This window comes from Lycium ferocissimum, chromosome 12, assembly GCF_029784015.1.
Source record: "Lycium ferocissimum isolate CSIRO_LF1 chromosome 12, AGI_CSIRO_Lferr_CH_V1, whole genome shotgun sequence".
Lineage (NCBI taxonomy): Eukaryota > Viridiplantae > Streptophyta > Magnoliopsida > Solanales > Solanaceae > Lycium > Lycium ferocissimum.
In genome coordinates this window covers 58,524,842-58,551,264 of record NC_081353.1, presented here as the reverse complement: position 1 = coordinate 58,551,264, position 26,423 = coordinate 58,524,842, and the positions used below count along the sequence as shown (strand labels likewise).

At 40.8% G+C, this 26,423-nt stretch overlaps 1 protein-coding gene across 1 annotated transcript; it reads right to left on the bottom strand.

Moving 5' to 3' along the window:
• Positions 1-19,627: 19,627 nt before the first annotated feature.
• LOC132039481 (uncharacterized) lies at positions 19,628-21,304 on the bottom strand. Its single transcript, XM_059429955.1, has 5 exons — positions 21,143-21,304; positions 20,915-21,094; positions 20,455-20,768; positions 19,768-20,340; positions 19,628-19,649 (listed from the first exon to the last, which is right to left on the bottom strand). The coding sequence occupies exons 1-5, from the start codon at positions 21,302-21,304 to the stop codon at positions 19,628-19,630; spliced, it is 1,251 nt and encodes a 416-aa protein (XP_059285938.1).
• Positions 21,305-26,423: the final 5,119 nt, after the last annotated feature.

Sequence of the window (26,423 nt, the reverse complement as noted above, 5' to 3'; positions counted from 1 at the left end):
TCTTTTGCACAACTGTTGTTTGTTTTGTGTGATTTTTGCATCCTTAAAATTGAGTTTAATTGAATTGAATGAGTAGAATGAGGGAACGTTCATCGCTTTTACTAATAAATATAATACAAAGCAATTACAATAAATATAGGGGAAGTGATGGCAAATATAAATTAAAGCTATTAAATGGTGAGTCTTTATTATGGGTGGAGGGATGGAACCTTTAATATTTAATTTTATTTAGTAAAATAGTGAAATGAAGAGAAAATGTCAAAAAATTGAGAAAAAAGATAAATGTCAATGGAGGCCATAGAAAGGTACTACATCACCTTGTCTATAGGCAGTTTTATATTATATATACATTCTTTTTTCTAGTATTATTATTTTATAACACATTATCAGCACGAGATTTTGCATCGAACAATTACTTTGAAAAGATCTTGAGGTTTAGAGAAAGCAAACCTGTGGTTATCATCGTTCTAAGGAATCGGTTAAACAAACGTACCGATGGCCACTGTAGGTTTCACCGTACCTATGGAAAGGTATGAAGTATTTTATTTGGCTTATGATCTTTATTACCATATATATCAATGTTGGCAAGTTCTATTGGAGTATATTTTGTTTGTATTATTGGGATCCATGAGTAAGTACTGTTTCATGAATATTCAATTTCTCCATAGTATATGTTACACCTCGGAAAATTTCATGTCGTCGTGTGATGGTTAGACTAACGCAGGGTGAGATGGATGTGATGTCCTTACAAGTAAGAAGGAGTACTTAACGATTCTAATTAAGATTCTAAAGGCGTTTGAGGCAATAGAAGGAAGTTCGATGAAGAATGTAAGGTATAAGTCGTGTTTTGGAAGGGTTTTGCAAAGTACCGAGTTAATGTTGACTTAATGGTGTCCTGAGGAAGAGTTATGACGCTCCCTAGCTTATTAATGAAGTGCTAAACAAGTTCTAAGAAGGTTCCATAAGGATCGGAGATCAAACGAAACGACGAGAGCAACTTCAGAGAAACTGGGAGTTATACGGCCAACTTATACGGCCCGTATAATTTATACGGTCCGTATGAGGGACCGTATAACCTGTCCAGAGAAGGGTCCTCCACTGGAAGTATTATACGGTCACATATACGGACCGTATAAGTTATACGGACCGTATATGTGTCAGTATAACACCGTCGAGACAAATTTTAAATTTTATAAAAAAAAGACCCCCAAGTCCTCATTTTTCATTTTCATCCTTTCTCCACACCTCAAGAAAGCTCTAGAATATTCTCCATACCATTTTAACATATACCCAAGAGGAATCAAGAGTTAAGCATCAAGAGTTGATGGAATCAAGAGCATGAATGACGAGCATTGCATATCTATATAGTATAATAGAATTAGGGAATTAATTAGCCCGATATGAGTCTTCCTAAGTGTGATCGATGTAAGGTTCCGGTGTAAGTCCGTTTTGGCCGTAGCCGATGGGACAAAATGTGGACAAAGCAACAGATATAATACACAAAGAAAATCCAAATCTTCACACCGTGGTGTTAAATATTCCAAGCCAATTCCAGAGCCAGTGGACTGCACTCGTGTTCTTGTTTTTATTAATGACAACAAGCGAGTTGCTCTCCCACCGAGTGTTTTATTGGGTTAATTTCGACGGTGGACTAGTGCTATTTGCGTTTAAATTCCGCCTAGTTGAGATCTACTCAAGTTTATCTATTTTATGATGTCTCTTTCAAGCATATCTTGCAATCGATCCTTATTTCAATGGAATTTCTTTAAAGTGGTTTTCAAAAAAAAAAAAAAAAAAAAAAAAATCAAGAGCATGAATGCTCATTAGGGTTTATACAAGTCAAGAACTTCTTTAGTGGTGAAGTTGGGGTTTTCTCAAGTGGAATATTTTCATCCAAAGACCGTTTCTACATATTCAAAGGTGAGTTTTATGTTCATTTCATGTTGTTAAGATTATTGAGTGGTTAAAAGACTTGGATTATGGAAGGAAGTGGAAAATGAAGTCTAAATAGGGGAATAATGATGTTCTTGAATAGTGACTTGATTTGGACTATAGTTCTTGACATGTTATGAATATAATCTTGTTATAAATGATACTAAGAGTGTTGAAGAAGCATTGTGTGTTGACGAATACGATGTTGTGTGGTAATTTTGGTTATGGATGATTTGAAATGGAATTGGGAGAATTGAATAATGTATAGTTTGATGAAGATTGTTGATCATGATATTATGAATGTTGTTATTGATGCTTGGGAGTTGTTATATCATATGGAGGAAGTTGTAGAAACGAAGGAAATGCTGCTCAATTTTCATTAGCTTTAGCTTAAGCTTAAGTATGTTTCCGATCATCTAATTCTAGTACAAATTCTCTTGAATGTAGAATCGTGAACATTGGAGGAAAGCGCTTAAATTGATAAAGTTAGAGCGACATCAAGGTATGTAAGGCTAGTCCCTTCTTTTCTAAGGCATGATTCCTATGACATGAATTCCTTTGTCTTTCCATGACCCTCTTACATCTCGGAAACTGTGAGTCTATGTTTATAAAGAGCTTCTCATGAGGTAAAGATAAGAAATATGTTACGAATGTGATAATGATGATGATGAGCCTAAGTCTAGAGATTCTAAAGCTCATGGTATGATATTTTTACGAAGCTAATGATCCTTATACGATTCTTGATATTGCTCATGGTTGTTACACTCACCTTACAATGCTTGTTCCTTCAAGGTGAGGCATGATGATTATGACTACTCCACAAGGGAATTGGGGGTTCTCGACCTTACGTCACCCCGATAGGGTTATAGTTTATATTTGAGTTCTAATGCATGCTTTATGATAAGTATATGATAATGAGGTTACACTGTGCCTATACGGCCGGCGGATACCGCTAAGGCGGGGCGGCATATACACTATGTCTAGAGGGTACGGCGACATCACTAGGGGCGAAAAGATGAGATGGTTACCCCGACGCGGAGGAGGCCGGACGCGGGCTAACGATGATCACACCGTACCTATATGGTCGGGCAGCTTATTTATTTATACTTGATATGATGATGTTTATGATGTAAGTTAGCATGCATTATTCCGTCTTAAGTGACATTCAGTTACAGGTTGTTTCCTTACTTGAAGTTCCCTTATTTCTTTGATATGTTATTATTATTTGTGCCTTACATACTCAGTACAATGTTCGTACTGACGTCCTTTCTTTTTGGACGCTGTGTTGATGCCCACAGGTAGGCAAGGAGGTGGTCCAGATTCCTAGGAGCTACTCAGCAGATTTACAGGAGCACTCCATTATTCTCGAGGTGCCATTTTTGATACATTATTTTGTGTATATATGTATACGGGCATGACGGGGTCCTGTCCTGTCCTTATGTCATAGTACTCCAGTGGAGGCCTATAGATACGTATGTGTGGGTAGTAGATGTCCCATAATGACTTCATGGTACATTCTTGTATATCGTTTTTTACAGCCGTGAGGGCTTATGTATATCTATGTATTGCCTTGGAGTTTATATGTGTTCAGGATGAGTATGATGACTAGCGTAACGAGTGGTGCTTGGTAGTCAACTCCGGGTATCCGTCATGGCCCCCTAGTCGGGTCGTGACAGTATAAACTTACCGTATTAATGTAACGACCTAGCAGGTTGTTATGGGGGGTGACTTAGTAATTTAGACATCTGTTGGGAATTCCGAGGCCGCAGGTGAGTCCGTAGCGTGTTTTTATGTGTATGTGCGTGTTTGGTTTGCGTCGGTAGGGCTTCGGATTGGTGTTGGGATTTTTGGATGAAAACTGGTGGAAAAACTCGAGCTACCGATCAAAACGGACCGCTGTAGTGAGTCCGTCGTAGCGGGTGGGGGATAGTCGCCGCGGGGCAGGGAGAATTAATGAGATCCACCGTAGCGGGACATTTCCCGCTATAATAGGATCGTTGCAGCGAGAGGTCGACCGCTGCAGCGGTCGACGGGTGGCAGAATCAGCGTTTTATATTCTTATTTCCAAACCTATTCCCTACATAACTCCAAAACAGTTCCCAAGAACTCTTGTGGCGATTTTCTAAGGCTAGGGCTAAAATATTATTAAAAGGTAAGTCTCTGTTATACCCCGCATTTTCAGAGTATGAGCGTGACATGTGCTTCCTCAAAATTGACAATCATGTTGTTGCTACGTAATTTAAACTCTCGTTGATAGTATCGTATCCCGTACTTTTGTACGATTATTCGTAAGTTGAGACGGGGCCCACACATCGAGATTTTTTCGGACATGTGACAAGTTATATGAATCACATACGTGAAGTTAAACACAACTCCACGAAGGACCCTTGGGCCAAATCAAAGTGGAAACCCTCCAAACGAATATTTTAAGAAAATATTTTCTGGTGACCTGACTTCGAGGGGCAAAAATGGTATTATAAGTTTGGAATTTGGAAAAAATCCAAGAGATAGAAGTTGTAGATAATTGAATTAGCTTTCTAACCATACGTCGTGGGTTTCCAGGTGACATCGGTACAAGGAGATATGGACGTTTTAAGGTCAAAAGGTCAGTGGACTAGGCCAACTCGGGGCCAACCGAATTTGGCCCATGGAAAAAAAAAGAAGGAGAAGAAGAGGCCTAATAGAGGCCATTCGGCCATGGTCCATAAAAAGGACCCAAGCCCATGTAATTAATCATGTGAGGAAATAATAAAAGGGGTCAAATATTCATTTTAGTCCATAGAAGTTTCAAGACAAGAAAGAGATAGAAAAAACAAGAGAAAACAAGAAGAGCAAGAAGGAGGGGTTCGGCCACCCCCTCCAAATTTTACCCCCCAAAAATATTATTCCAAAAATTATTTTCTTGTGGTATTCCTACTAATTCAAGGTTCCTCTACAACTTGGTGTAGTTGTTTTGGAAGATTGAGCATTTGTTTTCTCAATCTCACACTTTGGACAAGTGAAGAACCAAGGAGAAAAAGGTAAGAATTAATCCCTTGTTATTATGTTATGAAGGTTTGTTTGTGTTGTAGTATATGGAAATGAGTAGAATTTATGAAAATATGGAAGTTTGCAAAGTGGGTGAGCATATATGTAAGTGGTCGTATATGTATATTGTTGTATGGATAATATGAGTTGAATGTTAAGTTGTATTCTAGTTGTGGTTATTGTGGAATTTATATTGGAAATGAAAGTTGAATGAAAATTGGATGGAATTGGAAAGAAGGCATGTTGGCCGTGTGGTATATGTTGATGAGATAATGTTGGATTTATTTTGTTTAACATGTTAGTTGTGTTGTTGTGATCTTCACAACGTAAATGAAGATTATATGGGTGAAGTTGGCATGAAAATGGAATGTAGAGAATTATGTCATATTAATGTGATTTTATGATATTAAGATAATGAAGTTGTTAAAGTATAGATTGTTGTTGTTGGAGATGAATTAGTAAGTAGAAAATGTGTTGGAATGGTTTTGTTGCATATATGAGAATTTTGGATGGAATATGAAAATGTTGAACATTGGGTATAAGGCTTGAAATACTCTTGGTTTATGTTTGAATGATCTTGAATTAGTATGTGAACATGAAAATATGGATATTGACTTATAAGTGTAAAGTTGAATTTGGAGTTGTTGCATTATTTGGAAAATAAGACTATTTGCGCTAGAATGCGTTTCTAGTCGATTGTTGTTGTTGTTATATTGTTGTTGGTATGGTTGTTGTTGTTTTGGCCGAGTTTGAATCTCGGGGATGTTATATGTGTAGGGGAGATGCTTTGCCCAAATTTTTATAAATAAGTATTGATTAAGATTGAAACTTTAAGCCTTATGAATAGCAAATTGGTAAATGTGACCATTTGTAGGTTTTGACGAAACGGATTTGAATTTTAGCAAGCGTAAAGGGCAAGAAAGGTATGTAAAGCTCTCCCATTCTTTCTCTTGGCATGTCTTAGATGTACTAGGTTTGAATTTGGACCTCGGGGACAACTATACTCCTCGGAATCCACGTCCAAATTTCTCCCTTTTTCATTCAAGAGGGATTGAATTAATTATGTTGCGATTGTTTCAACAAGTCATCCAAGTATCTAGAACTTGTACATATGAAATCCGATTATCTTATACCTCTCATAAATGACATCATAAGGTTTACTATGCGCCGTTTGGGTACGCCACCTTACTTGACCCGAGGCGGACCCACTATTTCCGAACTTTGTGTTGATATTCCGTTTGATCTTCTTTAAAATGAAAACTAAGGGAAACTTTTAACTACCTTTCTAACTTCCAAAGAATAATCGTTATAATTATTTATGTGAATTATATGACCTACTTAAGGGATTTGAAACTACTTGAAAGATTATTCCGACACGAAACATTCGACGTCCGAAAGACTTATGCTTTGATTATTATCAAATGTTCATTATAAGATCTCGCCATCCGAGTATGCTATCGAGTTTCGTATATGTTTTATATTTTTTTATATGTACAAATGACCCCCGAAGTTCTATTTTGGTAAGAATCCTCCGCGGCCTTTTAAAGGTATGTGCTATGCCTCGTCCGGGACCCTTTTTCATGATATGTCGTTTGATTATTCGGTCCGATCTCCGTATATGTTGTACGTTTTATATTGCATTTAGTTTCTCACTACTCCACTCGTGGACGCCTCAATGCTTCCTTCCACCGAGCCCGGCCAGGATATGTTATCACGCGTATTCCACCGCATTGTTCGCCGTGCCTCGACGCGAGGGGGCAGGTATATATGTACATGGGTTGTGGAGTATGCTGTGCCATGTACACTCTGATATGATATGATATGGCCGTCTGATACGCTATGATGTGTGCACATTCTGATATGATCCGATATGTTGTGGCGCCAGTGTCGGGGGCGACCACTTTCTGTTTACCGAGTCCCATAATGGGGCCGGCTATGGCATATTTTCTATTATGCATTTGCCTATGTTTTATGAGTAAGCATTTCTGATACTCCGGCTATTGCATTTATGTTCTGTATCCTCTGTTCAGTTATGATTCTGTTTGTTGGTCTTTATGCTTTACATACTTAGTACCTATTTCGTACTGACCCCCTGTTCTTCGGGGGCTGCGTTTCATGCGCGCGTGCACACCCGCAGAAGTAAAGCCATTATAGAAGATGTCCGGCGGCATTGGCAAGCTCCTTTTTGCTCCCGGGAGGCCGCCGAGTCGAGTCGATCGTGTATTATGTTTCACATCATTTTGTGAGACTTTGCGGAGACGAGTTGTGGGGTTACGAATGTCATTTTGTTTGTAGGCGACTCCATTAGCCGTCATGTCATTCCATATTATGCCATAAATTCCATATGATTACAAATTGGTCGGTTTGTACATTACAAAAGGTATTTTTAAAAATATCTCTTGTATGTGTCATTTTTGTCCTGTTCGAGTCCGAAATATTATGTATGTAATAGGAGTCAGTGGGTTCGCTCGGCTCCAAATGTGGTGTCGGGTGCCCATCACACCCTAGTAATATTGGGGTGTGATCTCAACCCTTTACCTTGTTCATTCTATCATCACATTAAGTTTCATGATTAGTTTAAGGTTCGTTAATGGTGAATGAAAAGACTAAAGCCCTAGAACTTAAGAAACCCTTGAATAATGAATGGGCTAGTGATGTTATTGTTGTTTATTCATCTAAGATTATAGATTATCATTTCCTAGGGTGGGAATTCAAGTTCTAATGGATGAGAATGATGTATTGAGACTTAAGGTTTCATAAAGATGGTAACTATGTCATAAAAACTGCTTGTAAAAGGGCTGAATTGATTAGAAAACCCATGAATGGGAATAATATGATGGTTGGGGTTGATTTTATGATAAATTCACACTTAGTGATAGTTTATCCTTTTGAAAGGGTAGAAGTAGTTGGGTTCTCTTCCCCAATTGTTGTTTGTTTGAGTAGATGATCCATTACTCACTTAGCGTTATGATTGCTAGACTTTGAACATTCTGAAGCTTTGCGAAAGGGGAAAGCTGTTGCAGAGTGATTACATTGTTCCAATTCGGCTTTGAGGTATGTAACGGTCTACTTGAGTTAGACTTTGATTGGTTGATTGTATATGTTTTGAAATTAATCGGAGAAGAATGATTAGGGCTTCGGACATAAAAAGTGGTTGGAAATTCCTAAGTTTGACATTGATTGATTTATTATGTGATGAATTGTTATGATATGACAAAGAAGAAGTTAATGAATACTCTTCTTGTTGACTTGGAGTAATCCCTTATTCATGCTACTGATGAATTGATTCTTGAGTCTTGATATGACTTGTGACATGGTGACTTATGTTCCTTGATATTGATTTATTGACTGTTCACAATTTCTTATTAGTTGTTGGAACGGAAATACATTGAAATGAGAAAGAACACATAAATATGAAAAGGCACATTAACAGAGGATGAGGATATGGCCTAGTTATGGGCTTGCGATCCGAGGTCAGTTCCGGAGTGAGTGGTACATGGACACCATGGGTCCCCTTCAGGTCATGGATATTTGGGCAAACAATACCATTTAGCATATGTGTACGGATATGTGACAGAGTTGAGATAATTTGTGAGTTACGGTTGTGTTGGTAATGACATGAGTTGAGTTACTCTTATTGATTGCTAATTATGTGGACTTATCTTATCTCAGTGTTGGATGATTCTTGTTGATAATTTCATATGGTTACGTGTTGTTGTGCCTATCTGTCTATTCTTTTGACTTTATGATTTTATGCATGATACTAATCTTAGTCGACCCCCATGATATCTATCTATTTATAGTGTTTGTATGCGATATTTCCTCGCCGCATTCTTTTGACGCGTATTGTGATCCGTGCTGATATCTACTAGACCTCATATTTAGCGTAAGGCCGAGCTTTTAAATGATTTAAGGGTGAGCTCTTATCCATGCCAGGCCGCCTGAAGATCTTCTCTTATTGATGTCTATTTTCATTCCAAACATTACTTATGTTATTTCAGTCAGTTGTTATTTCCTTGGACAATTTATGTTTTAGAGTCCTTGTACGATGACTTTCGGATTTGGGGTTCTAATAGTTAGACTTCCGTGTTCGTTATTTAGTTATGGCATGACTAGAAGTTTTGGGTGATTATTACTTTTTTTTTATATCCTTGATTTATCTAAAAATGGTTAAGTAATTGGTAATCGTTTGGATGGGTGGTTAAGTAGATGCGCACCCATTGGATCGCGTGGATCCCACACCGCCACTGGGTCGTGACAAAGTTGGTATCAGAGACATATGTTCGTGGATCTCGTTGTACAATGACATGTCTAGTAGAGTCTTGCGGATCGGTAACAAGACGTCTATACTTATCTTCGAGAGGCTATGGGGCACTAGAAAAATTCAAATTTTTTCTATCTTTCGTGCTACTTCATTCCAATTGGTATTTGGACGATTCAAATTGTTATCTGACTTATTCTCTCACAGATGGTGAGGACTCGAGCTGCTGCTACAGCTAATGAGGTACTCGCTCTGGCCGCTACGGCCGTAGCTCGTGGTGGAGGGCAGGCCAGGGGCCGTGGCCGTAGTAGAGATAGGGGAGTAGCGGCAAGCCGGCCGGTGGCGGGACTCGCGGGCCGGTCGGGCCCGCGCCGAGTCCCCCGAGCCTCGGTCATTCCGGATGCAGGCGGCGGAGTTTGCGGCGGCACTGTCGGCCACTATTATAACTCCTCCAGTGTTGTTAGACATTATGGTTCGAGTGTTGAACCTGCTGAATGGGTTGACAGAGGCAGGTGTGTTACCAGCTGTTCCAAGTGCTCAAGGTGCTAGAGTGGGTGATCCATCTCCCGGTGGAGTTCGGGCTCCGGGGTTACAGCATGCTACAGCTGTGGCTCCTTGTTAGGATGAGGCTCTAGGACTGGAGGCATTTCCTAGACCAAAGGGGAGGTTTGGGGATGAACATGATTTGTTTTGGAGGTTCACTAAGATGAAGCCTTCAGATTTCTTTGGCACTGAGGTTGAGGATGCTTATGACTTCATCATGGAATATCATGAGAGGCTCCATAGGGGGAAGTGGAGAAGTATGGTGTTGAGTTTGTGACCTTCCAGCTTTTGGGTGATGCCAAGTTATGGTGGAGGGCTTTTATAGAGTGCAGGCCAGCGGGATCACCTCCATTGACATGGACTCAGTTTTACCTAGTGTTCTTAGACAAGTATGTTCTTCGTACTTTGAGGGACCGCAGGCATGACGAGTTCAGTAATATTGAGTAGGTTAATCTGTCTGTGGCTGCCTATGAGGCTCGGTCCATTCGTTGTCTCGCTATGCCCTCCAGCTTGTGCCTATTGAGGAGGAGAGGGTTAGGAGATTCGCGAAAGGGCTGAACATTGCTCTTTAGTTGTCAGCTCTTCAGCTTGCAGCAACAGATGCTTCCTTTCAAGAAGTGGTGGATCATGTTAGGACTGTCGAGGGTGTTAGGCAGGATGGTTATAACAAGTATGCGGAGAAGAAGGCCTGAAAGGGTGATAGTTTCAGTGGCTTTTTCTCTAAGGGCCAAAGTTCCCAGGTTTATTCGGGACGCCCTGTTCAGTCAGCCATGCAAACTTCAGTTGGAGGCCTATCAGGGACCAGTCAGCACTATGCCAATCAGCCAGGGGGTTCGCAAGATGGAGCTCCAGATCATGGTGGTTATTCGGCTTCGTCCGTTTCTATTCAGCGTCTGACGCTAGACCGCGAATGCTTCGAGTGTGTTATGCATTTCAAGAAGAATTGTCCCATACTTAGGCAAGTTGGCCAGGGTACTCTGTTTCAGGCTCCTAAAGCTCCAGCATTATGTAGAGGGGGAGGATCTTATGGGGGTAACTGCGCTCAGTCTGGGCATGGCGGTCACACAGCTAGTAGAGGTGGCACCCATCCTAACAGAGGCGGGTTTCAGTCTAGTAGAGGTGGACATCAGCCCGGTAGTGGCAGAGCTCAGACAGGGCAGGTTGATCGCAATGGTTCTCTGGCTACTGGCAGACGGGTTCATTGTTATGTCTTTCCTAGGAGGACAGAGGCTGAGGGCTCAGGTGCAGTCATTACAGGTAATATCTCAGTCTGTCATCGGATGGCTTCTGTATTGTTTGACCCGAGTTCTACATTTTCTTATCGTTTACATATTTCTCTATGTGTCTTAACATGGTCTGTGATTTGCTTGATGCCCCTATACATGTATCTACTCCAGTTGGAGACTCTGTGGTTATAGATAGAGTCTTTCGATCTTGTACTGTCACACTTATGAGGTATGACACCTAGGTTGATTTAGTGATTCTAGACATGATAAATTTTGATGTCATCCTGGGTATGAGTTGGTTAGCTCATCATGTACGATTACGGATCGTCATGCCAAGACAGGTAACCTTAGCTATGCCTGGGGTGCCTACTCTTGAGTGGAAGGGTAACCTTAGTCCCTCCCCAAAGAAAAAATAATTTCCTCTATTCGTGCAAGGAAGCTAGTGGATAGGGGGTGCTTGGCTTATTTGGCACATATCCGTGGTACCAGTGTTCACGGTCCATCTCTTGAGTCAGCTCCTGTGGTACGTGAGTTTGGGAGGTGTTTCCCGCAGACTTTTCAAGCATGCCACCGGACTGTAACATTGATTTCTGCATTGACTTAGAGCCAGGGACCCGCCCTATTTTTATTTCGCTATATCGGATAGCACCAGCAGAGTTGAGGGAATTAAGAGAAGAACTTCAGAATCTTCTTAGTAAGGGTTTCATTCGTCCGAGTGTCTCCCCGTGGGGCGCTCCTGTTCTGTTCATGAAAAAGAAATATCGGACTATGCGGATGTGCATTGATCACCGCCAGTTAAATAAAGTCACCATCCGAAATAAATACCCCATTCCTCGTATTGATAATTTGTTTGATCAGCTTCAGGGGGCTTCTGTGTTTTCAAAAATTGACTTCAGATCGAGTTATCATTAGTTGAAAATTCGGGCAGAGGATATTCCTAAAACAGCTTTCCGGACTAGATATGGGCATTATGAATTTCTTGTTATGTCATTCGGGCTTACTAATGCCCCATCCGCTTTTATGGATTTGATGAATGACATTTTTAAGCCATACTTAGAATCCTTTGTGATAGTGTTTATTGATGACATCCTGGTTTATTCGAAGAGTAAGGAAGATCATGAAAAACACTTGAGAGTTGTTCTTGGGTTGCTGAGAGACAAGGAGTTGTATGCCAAGTTCTCTAAGTGTGAGTTTTGGCTTGAGTCCGTATCCTTCTTGGGACATGCGGTTTCAAAGGAAGGGATTATGATTGATCCTAAAAAGATTGAAGCAGTGAGAGATTGGGCTAGGCCTACATCAGTGACAGAGATTCGCAGCTTTGTAGGGTTGGCCAGTTACTACCATCGGTTCGTGAAGGGGTTGACACCTAATTTTTGACCTCCCATAATTTTCTTTAATTACCCAAAGTCCTTGAAATATTAAATAGAGGGAAATATGTTCTTTCAGAAGCCAAAATAATTTTCTAAAATTTATATAGGCTATATTTGGCCAATTTTGTTTGATAAGATAATTTCTATAATATTATAAATTAATTTAAGTATTTTTACAATTATTACACTTTTGATAAATTATCCAAGAAGAGAGGATAATTTTCCATGATTATTCACTTAATTGTCTAAATTGTTTAAATAGCAATTTGCAAAGTATTTTACTCTATTTAATGCAAGGAATCTATTTAATTAAGTAAATTAGCCACTTTTACCCCTAAATTCTTAGTTGATCAATTTATTGGATTTTTGTCATAGTTAATTGAGTTTTAATTGTAATTAATTTTGAAAATTTCCATTAAGCAGCTATAATTGAAATAATTAATTATTAGCCAATTATGACAATAATTTGAACTAGTCAAATTTAATTAAGGACTTTTGACAAAGTTTATTTATTTCTTTTTATTTTATTGCTATTATTATAATTACCTTTTTTGAATTAGACCAATTAGTTTAAATGGGGTCTTATTTTAAAATTATCCAATTTATGGACATTAATTCAATATTGGCTATTTATTTAAATATTGCGTGAAAGGTGCTCACCTTATGTATGTATACACGAATATACACACATGTATACACATCATTAGACTAGGCCCCATTTATTTCCTTTGCAATTTTCGGCCGGGCCCAATCCATTAAGGATTGACCCGGCCCAACGCTTAACTAAAGAGGGGTGATACGCTGAAATTACAACTATTAATGGTAGAACGCGGACGTTGTCAAATATAGTAATCCAACGAGGTTGGGGTCGAATCCCACAGAGAATATGGTGTGAAAAGTTTATTAAACAAGTATTATACTAATCTTGTGGTCCTGGTGTATTTCAGAAAAGGGTTTAATAGTTGATTTGGTTTGTGGACTAATTTAAAGTGACTGGAGATTTAAAGTTGTAAATATATGGGTAAAAAGAATCAAGGTTATATCCCCGTCGGATAAAGTGTATGATCATGGGTATCGATCTTGATATCACTTCTAATTGATCGTTTGTATGGATACACATACCTACATGTGAATCTGAACTATTTCCCAATAAAAAAAAATTATTTCTTTCTATGCTTTTTCCAAAGATAAGAAAGTATGCATGAAGACCGGTTAATTATGCTAAGTAAATTCTTCTTATTCCTAAGTGAATTTATTAAACAAGGTTTAAAGCCCTGAGTTCTTGTTATTTGTTCTTACCTAACCCTAGCTATTTTCCCAAATAAACTAAAGTTTATGGCGTTAGCGAATGTTTGCAACCACTAACTATATGATGAAAACAAAGAACAAATAAACCCTAACAATGCGTTATGCGTATATCTTTCACGATTCCCCAATCACAATACACCCATCCTTGAGTTCACAACCTTAGTAAAGGTGTTTAGCTACCCATGGCAACAAGAAAACAATAAAAGATTGAAGATTGCATAATTGAATTATTGTATTGAACTTACGAATAAAACTTGAAAGTAATGAATGTAATTGTACGGGAAGTCTTCAAAAGCAATAACAACTCAAAAGTAATTACTACAAGTCTAAAACTCCGGATGTCCGAAAAATAAAACCTAAACGGTATTTATACAAGTCAAACTCGGAATAATCAATCCCGGTCACCGTTCCGGCTCGGCTTGCCGCCCGACGGTCGTCGACATGCTCGACGACCATATTGACGATCTGAGTATACTTTTATCACTCTGCAGGAACTCCACCGTCGAAGTACTTCGACGGACCATCGATCATGTCGACGGTGCAAGTCGACGAACTGATGATGCTCTGATGATTTGTTACTTTGCAGGAACTTATTGACGAGGCGATTCGACGGACCGTCAAGCATGTTGACGGTCCGTCTTTATGCTTATCAGAGCAGATTTCTTATTTTCTCGTTTTTTCGCTTTCCGAGCATTCTAACTTCAAAATACCTGCACAACACACAAAACACGTCAAACTAACACAAACTTGCTCGAAAACAAGTTAAACTTAGAGTTAAAAAGCATTAGATGTGCCAAAATTCCCGGCACATCAACATCCCCAACTTAAAGTCTTTGCTTGTCCTCAAGTAAGTCAACTAACAGACTCAATCTACAAATGTCTCGATATCACAAAGCAAAGCTGTCTATAGTGGTTGTGGCAATTAACTTCCTGCATGTCAAGTGTATCACAATGACTCTCCTCCCAATAAAGACAAAACCAATCAAGGACTTGTTGCAACTAGCCATGAGGCTTCACTTTATGACATCTAGTTATCACAGAAACCATAGCGCACACGAATCAAGACTCACGGGAAACCAGTCACTTAACAAATTCTAATGCCCTCACAAAGACCAAAGAATGTCCCAACATATATGTACACATAGAATGGGACAGAAGTCAAAGGAGAAAAGAAACGCTCACACTCACAAAGAAATTCTCCAGCTATACATGCAAATACCATAAGCTTGCCCTTATTTTCAACGCCGTCGACTTTAGACAGTTCGGCCGTGATCACACTAGGACTTTTTCAAGGTTTTAATGTTGGCTTGGGGATGGGTAGGATAGATATTTGGATAACAGTGAATCACCCTCCTTGAACACTACATCTTATTCTTCTCTTTACCCTTTTCGCCTTTTGTTTTCTTCCCTTCTTTCATTTTGTTGCCTCGGTGTGATTTTATTGTGATTCTACTTCCCTAATTTTTTTTATTCTTTGGTTGCTGTTTTTTTCTTCTTTTTTTTCATTTTTTTTCTTTTTACACTTACCACACCGCTGTCTTTTAACTAGGCACTTTACTTCAACCCCCCTTTAGGCTTATGCCTCATATTCCCCTTAGTCCACCTATCACCCCCAACTTAGGCTTTTAACCTCAATCTTATTATTTTAGTGCCAAGAAGGGATCGGGTGAAAAAAGAGATGGATATTAAGAACGGGTATCGGCTTGTTACGGCTAATCAAAGAATAGGTTTTCAGGCTCAAAATGGCTAACAAGGGATATTAATCTATGGGTAGGTTTATATTCAGGCTGAACAGGGGTTCCTAACACAAACAAAGCCTAAGATCACTTCACAGCTTCACTTATCTTCAAAATGCGGGCACGACTAACCAGGAAAGTTCTAGATTACATACAAAACTAGAGAATATATCTGCAAAACCTCACAACACATGCCATTAGAATTATCAACACACTAGTATCCCCGCTATAATTCCATACACAAGGTAACCCAATAATCTAAATGTCACAAAAAGAAGCATGCATGTCAATTAAACAACCAAGTCCATTTTTTCAAAAAAATTCGGAGGGGAGTACTTTTTCTCAAATCAAAACAAGACAACCCTAAGTTAATCAAACCACCACCACATAAGTCAACAATACTCTACTTTATCTAAACACGACCTAAACATTCCAGGTTCAACAAGAAATAAACCCCTCAGGAAAAGAACCATGGCAAAGAAAAGTCGAGGGGGTCCTAAACACATATATAACAAATCAAATACTCCCACCCCCAACTGAAAAAGTCTGCAATGTCCCTAATGCAGTAAAAGTAAAACTAGGGAGTCGGAATACCTGTGGCGCACTAGGCGCGCTACTCATCTCGCGACTCCTCGGTCTGCGAGGCATCAAGTGGTGCAACCGCACCAACAGCAGTCTCTGTAGCAGCATCAGCAGCAACATCAGTAGTGGTGCCCGTAGGCACTGGCACTGGAGTGGGAAGGGGTGGTGGCAATGTCTCACCACTGGGAGCACTGCTCGAGGTGGCTCCCCTAGTCCCAAACTGGACATTCTCTACGAGCGATCTCTGAATGGCCTCTGCCACCTGCTGCTCCTCTATACTCGAGCCCTTAGGGCGAGTGCTTTCTCGCACCTCCTTCTCATCACGGGCCGCTCTCTTTCTCTTTCCCCGACCACCCGCTGCGGTAGGCGTAAATAACTGCACCACTGGATCCTCCACAACATACGGTGGTGCTGCTACTAGGCTCGGATCACGGGCCTTCAATATTGCAACATCAGCCTTAAACTGATCTAACTTTGCCCTCAAAGCATCTGTGGAAGTGGTCCGGCGAGCCATCTCCAATGCAGTCAATCTCAACTCAAATCCATCCAACCGAGCGGATAGTGTTGTCCTCACAGGATCTAGTGCCTCGTCCACTCTCAATCTCACATAATCTTTAAGCTGGGCCACTATGATCTTTGATTGCTGGTCCGCTGTAGCCGCCTGTTTTGCAAATTTCCTAAAGTTGTCCATTGAGAAGTCATATGGATTAACTCTGACTGTACCCTGGGGCTGTCCAGCTGGCTGTGGGGCTAAACTCGGAGGCGGTGGAGCCAAAGTCTGTGGCTCAGGAATATCAGTCTGAGTCTCAACAGAATCATCTCCAATATCAGTGGCTGGGATCTCAGAATCTGTAGCCTGTATAGTCTCAGTAATAGGGGCAGCAGTGGCGGGTAACTCCTGTGTAGAGTCACCCGCGGCCCCGGGATGAATCAGCTCCTGCGGTAGGGGTACCCCTCCAAGTGCCACTGGGAACCCATCCGCTTCCCCTTGGCTCTCATCAACGGCCTCATTCTTGTTTTTTTCTATCGAATAAACCAACGAAGCTGTAATTCGGTGGTCGATATCATCTATAAACCACACCTGTGACCTCCAAACAAGCTCTGTAATCAGGCATGGAAATATCAGGGAAGTGTTGGGCTGGGAAGCCCTCAACTGTATCTCCATACTAGCCAATGCCCCGAAATCAATCGGGTATCTGGACATCAATGCGACTACAACAACTTGCCTGTCAACCGTAAGAGCATTATTGGCCTGAGTGGGGAGAAGCCGCAACTGCACCATGCTCCACCAAAATTTTTCCTCTAGAGTCAACCACTTCTTCTTTATCCGATTCTTTAAATTAGTACACTCGGCTCTCTTGGTCGGGCGACCCAACACTGTAGCTACCCAGTCCCTGACGGACTGCTCCTTGCGCCTTCGCAATTTGTCTTCTAGCTCAATTGTCTGCCTCGGGGCGGTGTAGTTATTACCGAAATATACTCTGTTGATAGCCTGGGCAGATATATCAACACTCACCCCTCTGATCTCAACTTCTCTCAGTGGCGGTAGCTCCCTCAATTGCTGTCGCCTCTTTTTAACTTTTCTGATCAAGGCCCCATATGCGGCATATATCTCACGAACCAGAATCGGGCAATACTCCCCAGGTGGCTCCTGCATAAACTCTAGCTGATAGTGGCGAATGAGCTCTCTGGCCCTGGGTAAGATCTCGAGCCCCTCAAAACTGATCCGCCTTTCTTCATTTATTGTGCGGTTCTCATGCTGGGTGTCGTCACCTTTTAACTCAATGTCGTACTCATACAGCTCTCTGGCACCCTCAACAGTGAAACGATCCTCCAGCCTCTTGGTTCTAAGTTCCCGAGCCCTAGCCGCCTCAGCATCAGTATCAGTAGTAGCCTCATCATCGCCAGGCTGTGGGCTCTGACGGGTCTGGGATCTAGAAGGTGCCTGCGAGGACTGAGCAGCATCCTCAGTAGACTGTGCTCGTGCAGCAGGTGAGGCATCTCCAGATGCAGCCTCTGATCCCTCCTCCTCGGATCCATCACCGAACCCAGATATAGATGATTCCTCCTCATCAGACTGGAAGGAATTGGGAGGTGTAGGAGCCGGTACTGTGACCTGCCTGTTTCACGGGGGAGGAGCATCCCTGTTCTTTTTTACGGGCATAACCTCAAGCTCATTATCCGACCTCCTATCTCTAAGTGTGGGTTGGCCACTGGGCCTCCTTCGACCCATTGTTCTTTGAGTTTGCCTCGAGCCACCCCCTCGGGTGGTTGTCAACTTGGGTGGCGCCATACTTGTAATCATCAAAAACCACAATCTAGTCAATCCGTACAAGTGATATCAACACAGTTATAAAAAAACAATCTCAGTTTCAGTTCTCTGATGTTCTGTCTGCAGACCGTTGATGCATTTTGACGGACCGTCGAACCTGTCGACGGACCGTCAATCAGCTCGACAGGATCGTCTTTGTCCGTCGACCTGTCGACGGTGCCGTCGACATGTTTACGGCCCTGCATCAGCAACCAATAGTAAACAGACATCAAAACTTATTTCGGCTTTGCGTTTTCCATTTCAATCAATCAGAGAACCAATTTTCAACTATTTTTCAAATTTTTGGGGTTTTGGGGCTTCGAGTTACTCAGACTTCACTCCTCAAGCATCATGTTTCAACAGAGTTCCTTTTTTTTGGACCATTGGCGGGCATAATGAATCAACAAGTTGCTCAAAATGCCCGTCGACTCAATAGGGGCACGATATTCTCGTCCCCACGAGTCCATCTAACAACAATCATACCAAATTCCCTTCCCCCAACCACAATTTCACAATTTTGCCAATTCAAGCATATATTTCATTCTACAAATACAAACCCTAAGTCATAATCTTTGCTCTTAGTACTCACATCACAAATATCACTACTGTATCATAGTTAAAAACACACCCAACTTATTTCAATACCATCATATACAGCCTAGGTCCCATAATCAAAATTTTCAATTAATTTACGAACCCTAGGCATTTTCTTTAGCAAATTTTCGAACAAATACCAACATTAAAACCAATAAAGGGCCGAAATTAACTCAACATACCTGGCTATGTGAAGAAGTAGAAGGGTACTTGACTACAAATCCAAGAAAAACAAGACAACAGATTTTCGCAACTAGGGCAGAAGGTCTCAAAAATCAGTGGAGATAACTTTTAGGGTAGGAGATTGTAGTGGGTGGTGTTTTATGGAGGAAATTATGGGAATTTATGGAGAAAGTTATGGGGAGATGAGGAGATTGAGGGAGAGTGATATACGGATGGTGGGAAAATATTAAACCTCTGCCCGTTACTTTCTTTTAAATCCACTACTGTTGCCCTGTTATATTTTTTTCGAAGTTTTTGCATGTCGACGACTCGTCACAGTGTACTTACGACCAAAAAAGTAAAGAAAAAGCTAACCTGGTGACGAGCACTTCGAAAGGCGTCGTCGAACGTGTCGATAGTCCGTCGACATGCTCGTCGATTTACTTACCTGCAGATGAGCAGTTACTAATCCTCAGAAGTTCAGCTCTGCATACCGTCATTTTACATTGAACGTCCGTCGACATGTCGACGGCCCGTCTTTGTGCTCTGGTGTAACTTTGCTGGTTTTTCGAGTTTCAGTTTCTGCGCTCTCGACACCTGTAAAAAAATAAAAAAAACTAAAACCTACAGAAATAAAATTACAGAATTTTAAACTTAGGTTCCCTCCAAGAAGCGCTTGATTTAACATTGCAGCACGACAGTGTTATCAATTTACTCTTGGTCGGGACTCGCCGAGTCAGCATTCGTCCCAACTTGCTTCAACCAATGTCGGTCCACAATTCTATCTCTCGCAATCATACCATGATAGTGCTTCACCCTCTGCCCTTTCACTTTAAATGTCCGAGTTTCGTCTTCAGACTTTAATTCAATAGCTCCATGAGGTGAGACACTTACCACTTCAAAGGGACCTGACCACCGTGATTTCAATTTGCCCGGAAGCAGCTTTAATCTAGAATTAAACAGCAAGACGGGGTCACCCTTGTAGAATTCCCGCTTCAGGATCTTCTTGTCATGATATTGCTTCATCCTCTCTTTGTATAGCGCTGCACTTTCATATGCCTGATAGCGGAACGCCTCCATCTCGTTGAGTTGAAATAACCCGAGTTTGGTCGCTTCTTCCCAATTCATGTTCAATTTATTCAAGGCCCACATGGCCTTATGTTCAAGTTCAACTGGCACGTGGCATGCTTTACCAAAAATTAGCTTGAAAGGCGAAGTCCCAATCGGAGTTTTGAACGCAGTTCGGTTAGCCCATAGAGCATCATCGAGCTTGCGAGCCCAATCAGTTCTGTTCGCATTCACCGTTTTTGCTAAAATACTCTTTATCTCCTGATTAGAGACTTCAACTTGCCCGCTTGTCTGAGGATGATACGGGGTTGCCACCCTATGCTTGACTCCATACTTCTCCATCAATCCCACAAAGGCTTTATTGCAAAAGTGAGAACCACCATCACTGATTATCGCTCTTGGGGTACCAAAACGAGTAAATATGTTCTTTTTTAAGAATCCCATGACACTCTTGGCTTCGTTATTAGGTAAAATCATCGCTTCTACCCATTTAGAGACATAATCAACAAACACCAAAATGGATTTCATTCCACAAGAGCTTACAAAGGGACCCATAAAATCAATTCCCCAAACATCGAACACTTCAACCTCCATTACAAAGTTCATAGGCATCTCTTGCCTCCTACCAATATTCCCCTGCCTTTGGTACTGATCACAGGAACGCACCATCAGATTAGCATCATGAAAAAGAATAGGCCAATAATAACCACATTCGAGGACCTTTGCAGCAGTTCTCGTACCACTATGATGTCCCCAACTGGAGAGTCGTGGCAAGACTTCAAAATCTCTAATACCTCACTCTCTGGGACACAACGCCGAATAATGTTGTCAGCGCAAGTTCTGAATAAGTATGGTTCATCCCAATAGTACTGACGAACATCCCGCAGAAACTTCTTTTTTTGATACGATTTTATCTCGTCGGGAATGCTACCTGTTACCAAGTAGTTAGCAAAATCGGCAAACCAAGTTGCCACCTGCATAGAAACCGCCAAAACTTACTCATCTGCAATAATTTAACTCACACGATAAGTTAAATTCAGCATCTCATGTTGAACGGACCTTTTCTTTGTAAAGGTGTCTTTCACAAACTTAGCAAATCCGGCATCTCTTTGACGACATCTAAGAATGGAAAATTCACCGTTAATCGTCTTGATCATAGAACTTCTGACACTTAGCATCATCATTCTTCTTTGCCTACCTCTGAGGAAAGGGAGGCTTTGCTTTGTACATCTGAGTCAAAGGGTGAAGAGCCCCTTTTATTGGGTGTTTCTCTGTATCAGCTGTAACTTCTGGAATATCAGTGATTTTTCTTTATCACAGACTTCCTCATCAATAATTGGCACTTCAGAACGCACCTCTTTTTCCTCAATAATAGGATCTAGATCCACCACTTTCTTGTCAGCACCATGAAGTATTTTACCACTCCTCGTGCTAATAGCAAAAGTACGTTCCACTCCCCCACCATTCTCCAGGTTTGGAATAGTATCACTAGGAAGCCTTCCTTTTCTGGCAGGATACTGTTTTCTGGAAAGATCACGCTTCTGCTGTTCAAGATTCTGAATAGATGCTGAATGAGAGACCACCATCTCTGATAGCTCAGATAATGTCTTTTCAGTGTTTGTTTTACTTGCCAACACTTTTTCAAGCATTGACTCCAACCTCGAACTACCTTGATCATTAGACTGCCCTTTTGGTGGAATATATGGGTAGGAACTTCTGTTCCCAAAATTGCTATTGTTGTTGTTCTATCTCCCTTGGTTCGGTCCACCATAGTTGTTGTTGTAGTTCCCTTGATTGTATGACCCCTGTCCTTGTTGGGGCCTCCAGTATCTCTGAATTGGCCCAGGAATATCCCCCTTCGCTATGTAATCTGCATACTGAACATTCTCAATTTGCGGAGGGGGGCCCTCTTGATACGGACCCTCTTGGACTTGGTACATTCCAGGCGGCATGCCTGAGATATCTTCACAAACATTCACCTTCTTTGCTTCTTTCTCATCAAGCCTCTTTGTCAGTAAAGATCGACTAGTGGCCAATTGTGCCAACGTCTGTTGCGTTTCCTAGCTGTCTTTCACAATATTTTGAATCAACGGTGTTCTAAGTGATAGCCAATCAGAATTACTTGAATGCCATGCTTGGCTATGTGTGGTCAATCGATCATGTATATCAGTAATAGTAGCATAGGACTTATTCATGAAACACCCGTTGGCAACATTATTGGCTATCACTTGGGTCATAGGATCCAACCCTTTATAGAACTTCTCCTTCAAAATCTGATCTGGAAAACCATGGTTTGGACTCCTGTCCAGATATTCTTTGTACCTCTCCCAAGCTTCAAAAAGTTGTTCGTCATTACATTGTTTGAACTCGTAGATCTGATCACGAATTTCAGCTCTTTTCCTCGGAGGATACCACTTCCTGAGAAACACTCTGATCATCTCTTCCCATGTAGCAATAGAGTTTCGGGGCAGCTTTGTGAACCATTTTCTCGCTTCTCCGGCTAACGAATATTTGAAGAGTTTCAGTCGAACTGCTTCTTGAGTCACACCCCGCTAGATATGCTGAGAGCACACATCCAGAAAGTTTGTTTTGTGTTGGTGAGGGTCATCATCGACTGCATTCCGAAAGTATCCCTCTTGCTTGAGCATATGATAGAGGGAATTATCAAACTTGATAGTACTAGTAGTCAATCTCGGATGAATGATTGCAGATGCAAAGTCTTCATCTGCTTCCGGTTCATCAGCAAAAACATTCTCGATTGGAAGTTCGTTGTTGGCCATGATCACCTGGTTTACAAGGTTGCAAACAAGGTGTGTTGGAATATGACAAAGACTTTAAGAATAGTAAACACTATTTAGTAATTTCAAAATCGTATTCCCCGGCAACGGCGCCAAAATTTGATACGCTAAAATTACACTTATTAATGGTATAACGCAGACGTTGTCAGATATAGTAACCCAACGAGGTTGGGGTCGAATCCCACAGGGAATATGGTGTGAAAAGTTTACTAAACAAGTATTATACTAATCTTGCGGTCCTGGTATATTCCAGAAAAGGGTTTTATAGTTGATTTAGTTTGTGGACTAATTTAAAGTGACTGGAGATTTAAAGTTGTAAATATATGAGTAAAAAGAACCAAGATTGTGTCCCCGTCAGATAAAGTGTATGATCATGGGTATCGATCTTGATATACTTCTAATGGACTGTTTGTATGGATGCACTTAACCTCTATGTGAATCTGAACTATTTTCCAATAAGAAAAGATTATTTCTTTCTATGCTTTTTCCAAAGATAAGAAAGTATGCATGAAGAACGGTTAATTATGCCAAGTAAATTCTTCTTATTCCTAAGTGAATTTATTAAACAAGGTTTAAAGCCCTGAGTTCTTGTTATTTGTTCTTACCTAACCCTAGCTATTTTCCCAAATAAACTAAAGTTTATGGCGTTAGCTAATGTTTGCAACCACTAACTATATGATGAAAACGAAGAACAAATAAACCCTAACAATGCGTTATGCGTATATCTTTCACGATTTCCCAATCACAATACACCCATCCTTGGGTTCACAACCTTAGTAAAGGTGTTTGGCTACTCATGGCAACAAGAAAACAATAAAAGATTGAAGATTGCATAATTTAATTATTGTATTGAACTTACGAATAAACTTAAAAGTAATGAATGTAATTGTCTGGAAGTCTTCAAAAGCAATAACAACTCAAAAGTAATTACTACAAGTCTAAAACTCCAGATGTCTGAAAAATAAAGCCTAAACAGGTATTTATACAAGTCAAACTCGGAATAATCAATCCCAGTCCTATTCCAGCTCGGCTTGCATTTTGACGGGTCGTCTTTGCACTTTGACGGCTGTCGACATGCTCGACGACCATATCGATGATCTGAGTATACTTTTATCACTCCGCAGGAACTCCACCGTCGAAGCACTTTGACGGACCGTCCATCATCTCGACAGTGCAAGTCGACGATCTGATGATGCTCTGATGATTTGTTACTTCGCAGGAACTTATTGACGAGGCGATTCGACGGACCGTCGAGCATGTTGACGGTCCGTCTTTATGCTTATCAGAACAAATTTCTTATTTTCCTCGTTTTTTCGCTTTTCGAGCATTCTAACTTCAAGATACCTACACAACACACAAAACACATCAAACTGACACAAACTTACTCGAAAACAAGTAAAACTTAGATTTAAAAAGCATTGGATGTGCCAAAATTCCCGGCACATCAAGGGGAAAGCCCCTTCCCTTTTATTTTTCTCATCCAAACAGACTCCGCCCCTTCCCTTTTCCCTCTATTCTTGGGAAACCCTAACGCCGCCATGGGCGGTGGACCCGCTCCTACGTTACCTTTGTCGTTTCTGGCAAGTTTGCAGGCGTACCATGCTTTTACTAGGTCTGGTGTGACCATATCGAGCAGTGCATTTAATTTTTTGCATTTCTCTTATCAAATACTGTCCAAACACGGTATATCTCGCTACTTTTCTTTGCTTTTTAGATGATTCAACGGTAATACTCTGCGAATCCTTAATTGTTTTTGGTTGTTTGTGAATTTGAATCCTTGGTTGTTATTGGTTCATGAGGAACGAAGAGGATTGACTTGCTTTAGATTAAATCTGACCCTTTATCCATTCCTATACTTGAATCTGGACTGTTGATGCTCAAGGTGAGACTTGAATCTCACAAATCTGAGCTTATCCCACATCGATTCGAAATTAGGGTTGGGGGTTTGGGAATTCTATAAATAAGGACCCCTAATTCGTATTTGAGAGAGACTTTGGAAGGGATATACAGATATTCGCTAAAAAGAACTCAATTTCCTCAAGTTTTGGCAATTTTTGCTTTGAAACTTTGATTTCAAGTCTTAAGTTAAAATTCTAAGTCTCTTTTCTTTATTCTGTGGCTGAGTGTAAGGTGAAAAGAGCATAAGGTCTCCAAGTTCGAATCTCGATCAAAGGCTGCCCACAAAGTAGGTAATTCTCCTTTCCTTTTAATTTTGATATATTTCCTGTTCCTTAATTGCTCTGTATTAGTTTATTTTCCTAATATTTTGTAGGATTTGTATGTTGTTTGTTTAAATTATGTAGTTTAATATGTCTATATGTGTTGGATTAGCCCAGTTTGTTTAGGCATGTGAGTTACATTTCTATTCTAGTTTGATTTTAGTTGAAATGAATATGATTATGTGAGCTGGTTGTTAAGTATACTAATCATATAAATAATGGGATCAGTTCTTACCATTAGCAGAATTTACGTATAACAATAGTTACCACTCGAGCATTGATATGGCCTCGTTTGAGGCTCTTTATGGGAGGAGATGTAGGTCTCCTATTAGGTGGTTTGATGCATTTGAGGTAAGGGTACATATCTTTTGAGGGATTCATTAGATAAGATCAAGGTGATTCAGGAAAAGCTCTTGGTGGCCCAGAATAGACAAAAGGAATATGCAGATCGAAAGGTCCGAGATCTCGAGTTCATGGTTGGAGAGCAAGTCTTGTTGAAGGTCTCACCCATGAAGGGTGTGATGAGGTTTGGAAAGAAAGGTAAGCTTAGTCCAAGATTCATTGGTCCATTTGAGATTCTTAATCATGTGGGGGATGTAGCCTATGAGTTGGCTTTGCCCCCAGGTTTGTCAGGTGTGCATCCAGTGTTCTATGTCTCTATGTTGAAGAGATATCATGGTGATGGTTCATTTATCATTCGTTGGGATTCTGTCTTATTGGATGAAATTCTATCTTATGAGGAATAGCCTATTGTGATTCTAGATAGATAGGTTCATAAGCTGAGGTCGAAAGAGATAGCGTCAGTGAAGGTTCACTGGAAGAATCGTCCCATTGAGGAAGCTACTTGGGAGACTGAATCTGATATGCGCAATAACTATCCCCAGCTTTTCACTGAGTCTGGTACTTTTCCTTGTTTCTCTTCCTTGTCCGTTCGGGGACGAACAGCTGTTTAATTGGTATCTGATGTAACGACCCACTAGGTTGTTATGGGGGTGACTTAGTAAACTAGACATCCGTTGGGAATTCCGAGGCTGCGGGTGAGTCAGTAGCTTGTCTTTATCTGTATATGCATGTTTGATTTGCGTCTAGAGGGCCTTGGATTGGTGTTAGGATTTTTGGGTGAAAACTGGTGGAAAAACTCGAGCTACTAGTCAAAACGAACCGCTGCAGCGGCTGTAGGTCCGCTGTAGCGACCGTTGTAGCGGGTGGGGGAATGTCGTCACGGGGCCGGGGGGAATTTAATGAGGTTCGCCATAGCAGGACATTTCCCGCTATAGAGGGACCGT